The sequence below is a fragment of the Sciurus vulgaris genome (assembly GCF_902686455.1).
Source record: "Sciurus vulgaris genome assembly, chromosome: 5".
NCBI classification, from domain to species: Eukaryota; Metazoa; Chordata; class Mammalia; order Rodentia; family Sciuridae; genus Sciurus; species Sciurus vulgaris.
This window is the reverse complement of record NC_136465.1, coordinates 164,508,425-164,521,938: the sequence shown is the minus strand read 5'-3', so window position 1 is coordinate 164,521,938 and position 13,514 is coordinate 164,508,425. Positions and strand designations below refer to the sequence as shown.

The 13,514-nt window shown below is 42.7% G+C and overlaps 1 protein-coding gene across 1 annotated transcript in view; it reads left to right on the top strand.

Annotated features, from left to right (window-relative positions):
* The first annotated feature begins 3,672 nt into the window (after positions 1-3,672).
* Positions 3,673-13,514, top strand: part of ALDH1L2 (aldehyde dehydrogenase 1 family member L2) — a 56,576-nt gene continuing 46,734 nt past the window's right edge. Inside the window, exon 1 of the mRNA XM_079142894.1 lies at positions 3,673-3,842. Coding sequence (XP_078999020.1) covers positions 3,795-3,842 — 48 coding nt within the window. The 5' untranslated portion in view covers positions 3,673-3,794. The remainder of the gene's footprint in view (positions 3,843-13,514) is intronic.

Below are 13,514 nucleotides of genomic sequence, written 5' to 3'. Positions count from 1 at the left end.
GAGGCTGAGGCAGGAGGACAAAAGCTGGAGGCCAGCCTTACTAATTTAGTGAGACTTTTTTCTCAAAATAAAAATTAAAAGGAGTTGGGGCTAGGTGCAGTGGCACCTGCCTATAATCCCACTGGCTTCAGGAGGCTGAGGCAGGAGGATCTCGAGTTCAAAGCCAGCCTCAACAAAAGTGAGGTGCTAAGCAACCCAGTGAGACCCTGTCTCTAAATTAAAAAAAAAAAAAAAAAAAATAGAAATAGTGCTGGGGATGTGGCTGAGTGGTGAGTGCCCCTGAGTTGAATCCCCAGTACTCCTGTCCCCCAAAAAAGGATGGGGATGTAGCTAAGTACTGGGGAAGTGGGGGAGTAGAACTCATCATTGCCAAAGAAGTGAGAATTACACCAATTATCTTTGTGGTATGGATTTCTAGTTTAATTCCATTGTAGTCAGAAACCATACCCTGCAATTTTAATTTTGCCTTGCATTTGGTGAATCTTTAAAATATGTTGTATATATTTAAAGAGAATGTGAGGCAGGGTGTGACTCAGTGGTAAAGCGATTTCCTAGCGTGAGTGAGGCCCTAGGTACAATCCCCAGACTGGAAAAAAATAAAAAAGTAAAAATAAATTTTAAAATATATGTATTTATTTGGTAGTTGGATACTTCTACATTTTCTAATTAAGTTAATACATTAATTGCCTTATTTAAATATTCTGTATCATTGCTGATTTTCTGCTTCAATCCCTTAATGAAAAAAGTCTGTTAAAATCTTTATGATTTCAAGTTTGTCTATCCTTCTTTAAAGTTATACAGTTTTACTTTATAAAATCTGAGGTTATTTTAATAAATATTTAAAAATTTAATCTTTAGTAGTTTTATTTTTAAACAATCTGACAATCTTTGTCTTTGAAAGATCAATTCCATTTTTATGTAATGAAATTACTGGTATATTTGAACTTCAGTCTACATCTTGCTGTTTTCCTCCTTCTCTTCCCACCTGTTCCGTGTTCCTTTTTCTCCCCTTTCTTTCTTTTGGACTGAGTTTTTAAATGATTCTATGATCTTGATAGTTATGCATTCCACTAAGTTGGTGGTATGCAATCTATTAATGTTCTTCTACTAGTTGTACTAGAAATTATTATATAAAATACATCCTTAACTCACCGTAAATTAACACTTATATTATTTCCAAGGCAATACTGCAACCTTGGAATACTTTAACTCCATTTTCTTTCTCTATGAAAACCATATGCCATTGTTGTCAAGTATTTTAAGTCTATATATTTTGAACTACATAAAACATTATAATTATTGGTTTATACAATTAATATTGATTTAAATTACCCTCATATTTATACCTGCCATTGCTCTTAATTTCCTTCATTTCTGAGCTTTTATGTGGGATTATTTTCTTTCTACCTAATGGACATTCCATTTCTCCAAGCTCTGCAAATTTATCCAACCATGTCTATATTTGTTTGTATACTTATTTGTATATTTCACATATGTGCATATAAATCCACAATATTTTTTTGTTACTGTCCTTTTTTTTTTGAAACAGGGATTGAACCCCAGGGCGTTCAACCACTGAACCACACCCCCAGCCTTTTATGTTTCTTATTTTGAGACAGGGTCTGGCTAAGTTGCTTAGGGCCTTGCTAAGTTGCTGAGGCTGACTTTGAACTTGTGATTCTCCTGCTTCTGCCTCTTGAGCCACTGAGATTACAGGCATGGCCACTAGGCCCAGCTTATTGTTACCATTTTTCACACAATGAGCATTCCCTGAAATTAGCTCACATCTTTAATTTTTTTTTTTTTTTTTTTTGTCTTCTTACATTTCCAGACTTCCATGTGGATAATTTTTCTCCTGCTGGGAGGATGCTCTATAATATTTCCATTATTGTGTGCCTGATGATGACAAATTCTCTTAAGCTTTTGTTTTCTGAAGCAACTTATTTCATCTTCATTATCGAAGAAGTGTTGTTTGTCAAACTCTCTAATTGCTGACCTCCAGTTATCAAGGGAACTACATTTTGGGTTTTTCCAGAAAAAAAAATCTTAGACATCATGAGTATTACATTATATTTGCATAAACATAAACTCTACATTACCTGAATTTGGGAGAGAGAGTATATAACTGTGGTGCTTCAATCAGAGAAAGACCACATTCCTTGCTCATCCCTTTCTTAGGATACACAGATCCAAACAAAATGAACATCAATATTTGGAAGTTTGAAAGAAGCAAGAAGTCACAAAATGTAATCAGAAAATTGGGTTGAAATGGCAAGGTTTAGTTCCCAAAACTAAACCCTGAATGTTTGCTGCAATTGTCTAAGTTTTAAAAGTGGTTCTTTCTCCATACTTCTTTTTTTTTAATTAGTTCTAATTAGTTATACTTGACAGTTGAATGCATTCTGACACATTGTACACAATATGTCAAATGTCTCTCCTTTGGCAGGTGGGTACCAGGGATTGAATTCAGGAGCACTTGACCACTGAGCCACATCCCCAGCCCTATTTTGTATTTTTTTTAGAGACAGGGTCTCACTGACTTGCTTATTAGCCCCTTGCTTTTGTTGAAGCTGGCTTCAAACTGGCCTCAACCTCCCAAGCTGCTAGAATTACAGGTGTGGGCCACCATCATTCGTTCATAAGCCTTTTCTTTTTTACAAAGTTGTTTTTTGTTTGTTTGTTTTGTAGTTAAGCTCTGCTTCGTGCTAGATTCCATAAATCCAGATAAAGCTGACATGGACTCAGCCTGCAAGGAGCTTCAGACAGAGAAGATAACAGGTGGCTCAAATATCAATGGCGGATTGAGAAGTCCGTAGACATGCATAGACGAAAATTCTTCTCAACTTAGAGGATGAAATATTTGTGGGGAATAAGGAGGTTAAGAGAGGGAAGAATCAGGTTAAAAAAAAAAAAAAAAGTCTTCAGGAGGCAATCTTTGAGCTGTACCTTTAAGAAAAGAAGGAATTTGGTCATGCCAAGATGGTAACAAGTGCCAGGAAGGAATTCTTGTCCAGGAAGGAATGTCAAGTGCTGCTGTCAGGCTTCTTGTTACACGTGCAAAAGAGCAACGAAAATTCAGAGGAAAAGGCAAACTGCGGATGGCCTTGAATGCAAGGCTAAGCTTCCTTCCAGACAAGTACTTGGCTAAAGCCTTTCTCAGCATTTCTTCCAGAGAGGTGGGGGAGAAGGGCATGTATCTAGTTTCCATTGGGTAGCACCTCTGCACCAGGCCCATTGGACAGTCTCTCAGTGATCCTTCCATCATCCTACGAGAGCGATATCAGGATCCCTAGTAGCGAGGGTGCACCTACCCCTTATGTTTCATAGCTCGGCGCATACAGGCCTTCTCAGGACTTGTGGACGTGAGTTGGGGTGTCGGATTGGCCATCACTAAGGCAGAGCGCTATGTACCTCAGAGGGTCTTAGTAACTGGTAGGTGATTCCACGGCCATCCGTATTCTGGATTCCACGTTCCCGCCACGGCTGGAACAGAGGGAGGGTCCGGGCAGCCGCCCCGCGCGGCTCCAAACCCGAAGCCCCAAGGTCCCGGAGACCCAACGGGCGCTCCGCCCGGTTGCTCGGGATTGGCTGTCAGAGCCCTTCGGGGCGTGGCCCTGCCATCTGAGGGGTGGGGCCTGTCAAGGGGGCGGGTCCGTGAGCGGAGACAGCGAGTCTGGTTCCCGACCCGCGGAGGTCCACGCAGCAGTTGGGAGGTCCAGTGCACCCAGGCTGCAGGCCGCGCCCACGCGGAGCCCCTCGCCTGCCTTCCGCGCCCCCGCGCGCTCCTGTCCAGCATGCTGCGGCGGGGCAGCCAGACGCTCCGACGCTTCTCCACCGGCCGGGTGAGTCCTGCACCGGCGAGCGGCCCGCCCTCACCTCGTCCTGCTTGGCAGACCCCAGGGTGGAAGGGCCCGGGCGGTGGGGCTGCGGGTGGGCGATGCTTAGACTTTGCTAAAAGGTAAGGCAGCGTTTTAAAACCGGGAGACTTCAGAGAAAGGTCGCGGAAGGGTCCTGGATGGGAATGGTCAAACGAGCTATTGTCTTCGACGTGGAAGGAGCTGCAGATGCAGTTTTCGAACATGTCAGATCTGGCTGAGATGACAAGGTGGGGACAGTCACTTGGTTAGGGAAACAGAATCTGTTTCCTTCCCTTTTTTCATTTCAATCGTGAGTTTTCCTGGTCGAGAGATGGAGCGGTATACGAGTGAGACCGTAGTATCCAGTCAGTTGGGTGAGTTTGGGCCGCCTGAGTGTAAGCGCCCCGGGCTGCATGCGGGGCCCAAGCGGATAATGCCACTTTGAACTGATTGCTGCATGCTCAGTACTGCAGAACCCGGCTGCAGGCGGCAAGATTTCGAGGATTACCCGGCGCTGCAGAGACAGCCACGCTGGAACATTATTAAATTGTAACTCAAGAAATGAGCCCTGGCCCAGCCCCGCGGTTGGAATTGCATCAGCTCCTCCAGAAATGGAATGAGAGCCGACACGTTGCATGTGGCTCTGCCTTCAGCACTTGGGCGGGGGACTCGGGAGAGATGTCTCCCCGAGTTTAAACAAACTCTAGACTGTTCAGGGAAGAAAAAGAACTCCATCCCCTGCATATTCTCTCTTTTATAAGAAATATACGCACGCTGTGTTATGAAAGATGTGGGGTTTTCCTTGGTCTCGCTACCAAAGCCATATGTACATATGTATATTTATCCAGATGTAAGAACATTGGAGCAGAGAGTGATGAGTAGCACTAAGAACTGTCCCAAATTCGCATAAATGGTAAAACTTCTGTCCTCCTCCCATAAGCCTGATAATGGCAATTCATTTTACTCCTAAATGAGTTCTAGTTACTTTGGGGAATATCGGCATGTTATAAAACAGGAAGGAAAAGACCTGCTCAGTAGGGCTTTTGCCCATTCTCCTAAGCAGAGCTTTGGACAACTCCTTAGCTGCTTCCTCCACGTGGCATATGGGGGTTCAGGCTGGATGGCAGAGAGCAAGGGGCTTGTGCCAGCGCAGGGTCATTGGCCTCTTTTGTCAACACCTTTCAATGACCTTTTTTTTTTTTTTTGGAGAGCAGGAGGGAGTCTTGAAGAATGAAAAGGTTTCCCACAGTGGAGTCTGTTTAAGTTTTCAGTAATAAAAGGTGAACATCCACGGTGGCAAACGACATAAGCAAGAACCTGGAAGTGGGGCAGCACAGGCTTCCCCGGGGTTCTACTCTTCTCAGTAGTACTCCAGGAAAACCAGTGACAGATATGGCTGCCAAGAAGACAGATTTCTCAATAGCCAAAAGAAGGACATCTAATAAGAAAAAAATTGGAAACATTTTATTCTGTAGACAGTGATTTGGATGTGAGAATTAAAATCACACACATACATGGCTGTGAATATAAGATCACACAGACACTTTGGAAAACCGTTTTATGGTTTCTTACATAGCAATCACACTCTTATGGGTTTACCCAAGAGAATGAAAATTAACATTCACACAAAACCTATTACAAATGTTTATAGGAGCTTTATTCATAATCACCCAAAACTGGAAAGAACTTTAATTGTCCTCAACCGGAGACAGGATCAACTAACTTGGTATATGCATACATAGAATGGAATTATTCTCAGTGCGTTAAAAGGGGGGACGCATTACTGATATAATGTGAATGAAACTCAAATATGTATAGTAAGTCTAAGAAGCCAGACTCAGGAGGCTATGCATTTTATGATTTCATTTATCTGACATTTTGGAAAGGGTAAAACTATAGGGACAGAAATAGGATCAGTGGTTCTCAGGAGCTAAGGGCAGGGGGACGACGTGACTATCAGTGAGCATAAGGAAATCTTGCGGTGGGGCCTGAACTCTGCTGTATCTTGAAGTTTCAGCTGCTGTGTCCTTACTTGTTTCCTCATTGCCTGACCTTTCTGGTGTCTAGTCTGTTCTCAGAACATCCAAATTCAACTGCAAACCATATTTAATTGTTGGGTATGTACTGAACAGTTTGTCTAAATCCTGAAAATATGATACTAATAGACAGAACTGGTATTGCACTTAGTATTGCCAAGCAGTCTTCTAAATACTTTAGATAGATACTCCTTTATCTCATTTCATTGAAGTATTTATGATCATTACACCCATTTTATGTATCAGGAAACTGAGACCCAGAGAGGTTAAGTAACTTTTTCAGTCTCACAGTCAACAAAAGGATAAAACAATGAACAGGAAATAATTCCTGCTTTCAAAGAATTCATAGATTAGTGTTTTTTGGCAGTGGATAATATTACATAATATGCTAAATAAGCCAATACACCAACTAGGAAAGGTAAATGGACAATAAAAATATGAAAAGACACTCAGCCGATCTAGCAACCATGAAATACAAGCAAGATATCAATTTTCATTCATCAGATTGGCAAAAAGAGCATGATAATTTTGTGTGTTAACAGCAGTGAGAAAATAGTTCCTCAAATACTCTAGAAGCAAATTTGATACTCTCCATTAATATTTAAGTTTAAAAATGATCCAGGTGTTTGAAAAGAATGCTACCACATGGGCTAGGAAGGATGTGCAGTGTATTTTTTTGCCATGACATTTGTGCCAATGACATATTAAATGCCAAAATATCCTTCTATAAGAAAATGAACAAATAAGTTGAGACATAGCTATGCTATGGAATATTGTACAGCAATCTTAAAGAATGAGTATGTGTACTGATAGAAACCTATAGAATGTTACACATAATATTATTTCATTTATGTTATTTGTAAAGCACAACATATACTACTTCACATGTGTATCCCCTTGTACATTATTGCATAGAGACGTCAATAGAATGCTCAACAAAGTGTACAGTAGTAATTTCCCAAGTTGGGAGTGGTGGTCAAAGGGGGCCCAGTCTGTGATCTTTTCTCTTCTTTTTAAAAAAAGGAGATTATGTGTATATGTTATATGTATAATTAAAATTAATTTTAAAAATTGCTATGCCATTAAAATATTATATTATATATTATATTATATTATGTTATGCACTGATGTCCTGCCTCTCTGGTGGGGACTGGAGTCTATCTCTGGACTCCAGCTCTTTGGACTGTCTCCCATCTTCTTCAAAGTCTTTAAAATGTTCCCTGGTCACCAGCCTCACCTGGGAGTTCTCTCTAGTCTCCAGGTGCCAAGCAGCCCCCTTCAGGCCTCACCTGCTAATCATAGGCCCTTGTATTAACATCCCTCTATTATAAAATCTTTTATCATTTTATGATTAAAAAAAAATGTTGGGGCTTGGGTGTAGCTCAGTGGTAGAGGGTATGCCTAACATGCACAGAACCTCAGGTTTCATCCCTAGCACAGCAAAAAAGAAAAGAAAAAAAGTTGGCCAGATATCCAAGACAGTTGTCATTGATAACCTTCTTTCTGTAATGATGCAATAGGAAAATCAAGTTGCATGAGTTTGTCATTTATGGTGGCATCCTGAGCCTGGGTTGAATCTTGCACAGATTTAGTTCCACGTGAAGTGTAATCTGTTGCTTCTGATTATTAGTATGAGAGTTTGTTACACTAGGTAGCATGGACTTTTACACCACTCCAACTCTGTCCTGTGAATATTGAAGGTTATTAAGCATTTATTTACACACTCTCTGCTCACTTCCCAAACCCAAGAGGCTGCCTGCCCTAAGCTGGCTCAGGCCCTCATAGGTTGCCTGAGTGGTCTGCTAACCTGGCAGTGAGACAGTGTTGCTCTCCTCATTCAGTGACTCCCGTGGTCTTCACAGTAAGATCCAATTTATCTGACATAGATGAAGCTCTCCATATGGCCTTTCTGCAGCGTATCATCTGTGGCCGTCCCTGACTCCCAGGACTGGACGTGCTGTACCCCCTCATTCCCTTATGTAAAGACTGCTCCCCCTGCCTCGAACTTCCCAAGGGTGTCCTGTTATATTCCCTCTCCCTCCCTCTCTCTCTCTCTCTCTCTCTCTCTCTCTCTCTCTCTCTCTCTCTCTCTCTCTCTCTCTCTTTCTCTCTCTCTCTCAGTTTGTACCAGGGATTGAACCCAGGGGCACTTAACCACTGAGCCATGTCCCCAGTCCCTGCTTTTAAAATCTTTCACTTTTGAGAGAGTCTCGCTAAGTTGCTTAGGGCCTCACTAAGTTGTTTAGGGCCTCTAGGTTGCTGAGCCTGGCTTTGAACTTTTGATCTCCTGCCTCTGCCCACTGTGATCCCTGCTCTTTTCTTAGCCAACTCCAAGATGAATCCTCTGAGATTCTGCTAAGGAATGCCTTTCTTGGGAAATGTCTTCTAACCACACTGGTCTCCATCCTAGTCCCGTGATATCAATATACCTTTACTTGGACATCTTCCCTGCTAACTGAAGAATTCCTGAGGACAAAGGCCACTCTTCCCTTGTGCCCTTAGTGTAGGGGTCCCAAAAAGAAATACCCACAGATGCCAAGCAGGTAAGACAAAAGGGTCTTTTGGGTGTAGGGGAAGACCAGGCCCAGGGTCCAGGAGACCATCACCGCTCATCTCTACCTTCCTGTTGCTTTGTGAGAATGGGAACCAGTGTTAACAAACCTGCTTTTTCAAGAGAACTCCAATTCAGCCTGCTGGTGTGAGACCTCCTAAAACCCTAGGGTTCTTCAAAAGTGCTTTGCAGGCAAAGAGAACACTCCTCCCTCCACCCACCCCAGCCCCTGAAGTTCAGTGTCCACCATGCCCCATGCCCGAGCATGGCAAATCCTCAAAACACGTTTGTTGGACTAACCATGCGTAGTCAGTCCCAGTTTGGGGCACTGAACACTAAATGCTCCATTAAGTGTTAGGCATCTCGCTGTCTCAGAAAAACACACTTTGCTGTATTCTTTTGTGTAAAGGTCTTTCAGGTAAAACTACCAGTTCTCACAATTCCTAATGTGGATCGATCCAGCCTTATTTTGCACTCTGCTCAAGTGGTTCTGGCACAGTGACGTCAGCTTCACAAAAGGGCTTCTTCAGGGCAGACTCTTCGCACTTAAGTTTTGAACGGAAGACTAGGTATTGGCGGGCATTTTAATCTTTGGCCAGAGCCCACATTCACCTGTTTCTGAGCTATTCCACCAGAGAGGAGATTGGGAAGGCGACATTTGATAGTTTCTAAAGTCGAACTTCCATTCCCTGCAAAAGACTCAGGATCCTAATGCCGTATGTCATCTCTAGAGAACCCCAAGACGCGAGGACTTGTCACCTAGATGCAGAAATGCTGTGTGTCATTTCATGCCCCTTCTTCTTTCTCACTAATACAGCAGGCACCTACCACGAGAGTCCCTTAAAGAATAGTGCCACGTCCCACGTCAGGGCCACCACAGTACCCTCTTAGAAGGGCTGAAGAACTGTTTCCCACAACTGACCTATCAAACTTGTGCCATGTTTTCCTTTTGCAAACACAGGGCAGGTTGGACATGGTGGCATGTTCCTGTAGTCACAACTACTACAGGAGGCAGGAGGACCACTTGAGCTCAGGAGTGGGAGGCCAGCCTGGGCAACACGGACAGGACCTGTCTCTTGAAAAAGATGCGTGAGCTCTCAACAGGGGAAGGCCCCAGAAGCACATTCACTGAAGCACAATAGGTCTGAGTTTAAACTCTGTCTTGTTCATGATTAGCTCTGTTCGGAAGCAGTTTACCAAACTCCTCCAGGTCCTATGCTTTTTCATTTGTAAAAAGGGTCACTCTGAGCATTAAAGACATATAATTAGCAGTTGATTTTTTTTTTTTTTTTTTTTTTTTTTTTTGGTGCTGATGGTGCTGGGGATTGAACCTAGGATCTTGCACACACTAGGCGAGCACTCTACCACTGAGCTACACCCTCAGCCCAATAAAATATTTCTGAATTAACAAAAAAGGTTCAATACAGTGCCTGGCTCATAGAACATTCCCAGTGGAGCTATCCACTATAATCCTTCCTCTTCCTTTTTTTAAAGAACTGATCTGCCTTCCACACATGCATTTATTTTTACTTGGTGCTTTATATACATAAAGGTGGAATTCATTGTGGTGTATTTATACATACACGGCATAATTTTGTCAAATTCTTTCCACTTTTCCTCCCCTTTCCCATCCCTCCTCCTCCTCCCTCTGTCCCCCACTCCACTGAACTTCCCTTATCTTTTTAAATTTTATTTTATTGGTTCTTTTTAGTTATACATGACAGTAGAAGCCATTTTGATAACATTATACAAGCAAGGAATTTATCTTATTCTAATTAGGACCCCATTCTTGTGGGGGGGCACGATGGTGGGGTTCACTTAGGTCTTTTCATATGTGTACATAGGAAAACTATGTTAGATTCATTCCACTGTCTTTCCTATTCCTATCCCCCTCCCTTCCCTTGATTCCCCTTTGTCTAATCTACTGAGCTTCTCTTCTCCCCTCACCCCCTTTATTGTGGTTTAGCAGTGAAAACGGTCAACCTTTGGCTTTGGGGGATGGGCATATTTCACTTAGCATGAAAGTCTCCAGATCCATCCATTTGCTGAAAAATGTCATAAAATCTCATCATTCTTCTTTACCTAGGTGTTATTTGTGACGTTATGACAAAAACAATAGTAATGCTTGTTGAGTCTCTACTAGTGCCACACGCTGCACTAATACATGGCAGACTTTATCCCACTGAAGAGATAGGTACTATTATTATTATGATTTTAATTAACGAGGAAAAATGAGGCCCCACTGGAGAGTGCACAGCAGGAGTTGGGGGAAACCAATGAACACTGGACGTAACTAGAGTGAGGCCCTCAGGCCTATCACTTGGTAGCTGCTTGACTCTGGCTATGTCTTAACACCTCTGCGCTTCAATTTCTTCATCTGTAAAAGTGAGTGAACGATGCCCATCTCCCGCAGTCCCTGGGCAATCCCATGCAGTGATACGTGTTAAATACCTGGCACATACTAGGGTCTCATTAGAGTGCTTGCCATTATTTCCTCGCTTCTTCCTGCTCCACATCCTCCAGCGTGGAATCTTTGTTGTTTGATAAACACTGGAGCAGAGGGTGCCAGACTAGTGTGCCCATGGGTCACTGGAGAGCTCTCTGAAATGCAGCTTCCCTGGCCTGTAGCTCTGGGGTGGGAGCCTAGGGTTCACATTTTAAACACATCTTCTCCCTTGATTCTACCAAGGTGGATAGTCAAAGCTCAGATCATACTTGGAGAAATAAGACTAAGAAATGTTCCAGTCTGATTTTCAGCATCCTGCAAGTTTCTTATAAACACAATTAACAGTCATAAAATCTGAAAATTTTCCCATGTTACAAACCCACCTGGGGCTAGGCACATAAGTCAGTGGTGGAATGCATGCTTCATGTACAAGGCCCTGGGAATGTGCTATGAGCCAGGCAGGTACTGAGCCCTTTTCGTTAATTCAGAAAGGTTTTATTGAACTGGGGATGTAGCTCAGTGGTAGAGTGCTTGCCTAATGCGTGTGAGATCCTAGGTTCCCTCCCCAGTGCCCCACACCCCCCCCAAAAGAAAAAGAAACTCACTTTTATAGTTTCAGCTTTAAGTTCAGAAAGTAGTTAAATGAATGTAGCATTTTCAAAGATCCCGACATGATTTCTTTAAACTCTCTCAGAGAGAATCAAATTTGGAACTGAACTTCAAATAGCCAAGTGAGTTTCTTTTTCTTCTGGGGTGGGGTGTGGGGGTACTGGGGAGGGAACCTAGGATCTCCACTCGGTCTCTTGATTCCTGTGTGTTTTGCAAGTTGTATTTTCCATGTCTTACATATCTGGCAATGGTAATGGTGTGAAGTAAAGCCAAACATTTTGTTAAGGTGGCCAACACGTAGATCATATTTCAAGTATCAGCATTTATTATAGGATATGAAAGTAAGATAATTATAGAACATTTTGATTGGGTGGCGGGAGACTGGGGATTGAACTCAGAGGCACTTTCCCACTCAGCTATACTCCCGGCCCTTTTTGTTTTCTTATTTTGAGACAGGGTCTTGCTAAATTGCTGAGGCTGGCCTCGAACTTGTGATCCTCTGGCCTCAGCCTCCTGTGTTGCTGGGATTACAGACATGCACCACTGTGGGGCCCATTTTTATTTTTTGAAGAGAGAAAATTCAGTGCTCAGTCATGCTTTATCTGTAGGCGAATTTGATTTTGCTACACAGTTAATCTGTTGGTCTACAAATATTTATTAGACCCTGAAGCTTAATTAGACTCACTTGGGATGGAAACTTTGGTTGACCCTGGAAAAGAATTTTTTTTTTAACTAAAACCATAATTTTTTAATTATCAGTTCAGTTACAAAGAAGTTATGATCTGGCATCATTTTAAGTTCACACCTAAAAAGAGTCGTTATCCATGCCCTTAATAAAGTGGGAAATAAGGGACAATTAAGTTTCTTCATAATTGGATTATCACGGTGAGGAATTATCAATTTAGGATGACTTTCCAGATCATTAGAGAAACCCATTTAGATTTTTTTTAATTTTTTTTTTTTTTTTTAAGTTAGAGACAGACACAATACCTTTATTTTATTTTTCCCTGCCTGAGGGGCCAGGGATTTAAACCATGGTCCTTGCACATGCTAGGTGAGTGCTCTCCAAGAGGAGCTATTTCTTCAGCTCCAATAGCTTTATTTTATTTATTTCTTTTTATGTGGTGCTGAGGATCAAACCCACGGCCTCACACATGCCAGGCATGCATTCTACCACTCAGCCATAACCCCAGCCCCCGTTTATATGTAAAGGGCAAAAAAATACATTCTGAATCCAAATAGGATTGGTGTGGGACCATGTTCATATTCCAAAAAGGAAGAAGGTAAGGTGGAGTCCTGGAGGTTCTGCGCCAAGAAGGGAAGCGCTCGGAAGGTCAGGGTACCTTGATCACTAGATCCACACCCAGGACCCCGCACCTACCCGAGGTTGCTCGTTGGATCCTTGACTGTCCTCAGGTCAACCTGTGACCTTCAGCATAGTGAAGAGGCCCCACTTTGGGTGACATCTCAGAAGGTATAATTGCTCACAGGCATTCCTCCAAATCCACCCTCCTTTGCCACTCTTGTCTATGTGGTGAGCATCCTTCTTTTTTTTTTGGCGGTGCTGGGGATCGAACCCAGGGACTTGTGCTAGCAAGGCAAGCACTCTACCAGCTGAGCTATATCCCCAGCCCGCATCCTTCTTGATAACAACTGTATTTGTGTGTGTGTCAGTGTTCGTCACAAAGAACATGGAAGAGAGGGGTAGCAATAGTTCGTTGTAATAGTTCTATTTTTAAGTGCTTTGGAGTCAGATAGACCTTAATTCAAATCTGTGGTCTCCCTGCTCTCTAACAGTGTGACTATGGGCATGTACTTGACATTTGTTTTTCTTTTTCTTTTTGTACCGCAGATTGAACCCAGGGGCACTTAACCATGGAACCACATCCCCAACCTTTTTTTATATTTTATTTAGAGACAGGGTCTCCCTGAGTTGTTAGGGTCTTGCTAAGTTGCTGAGGCTGGCTTTGAACTTGTGATCCTCCTGCCTCAGCTCCCCCAGTCACTGGGATTAC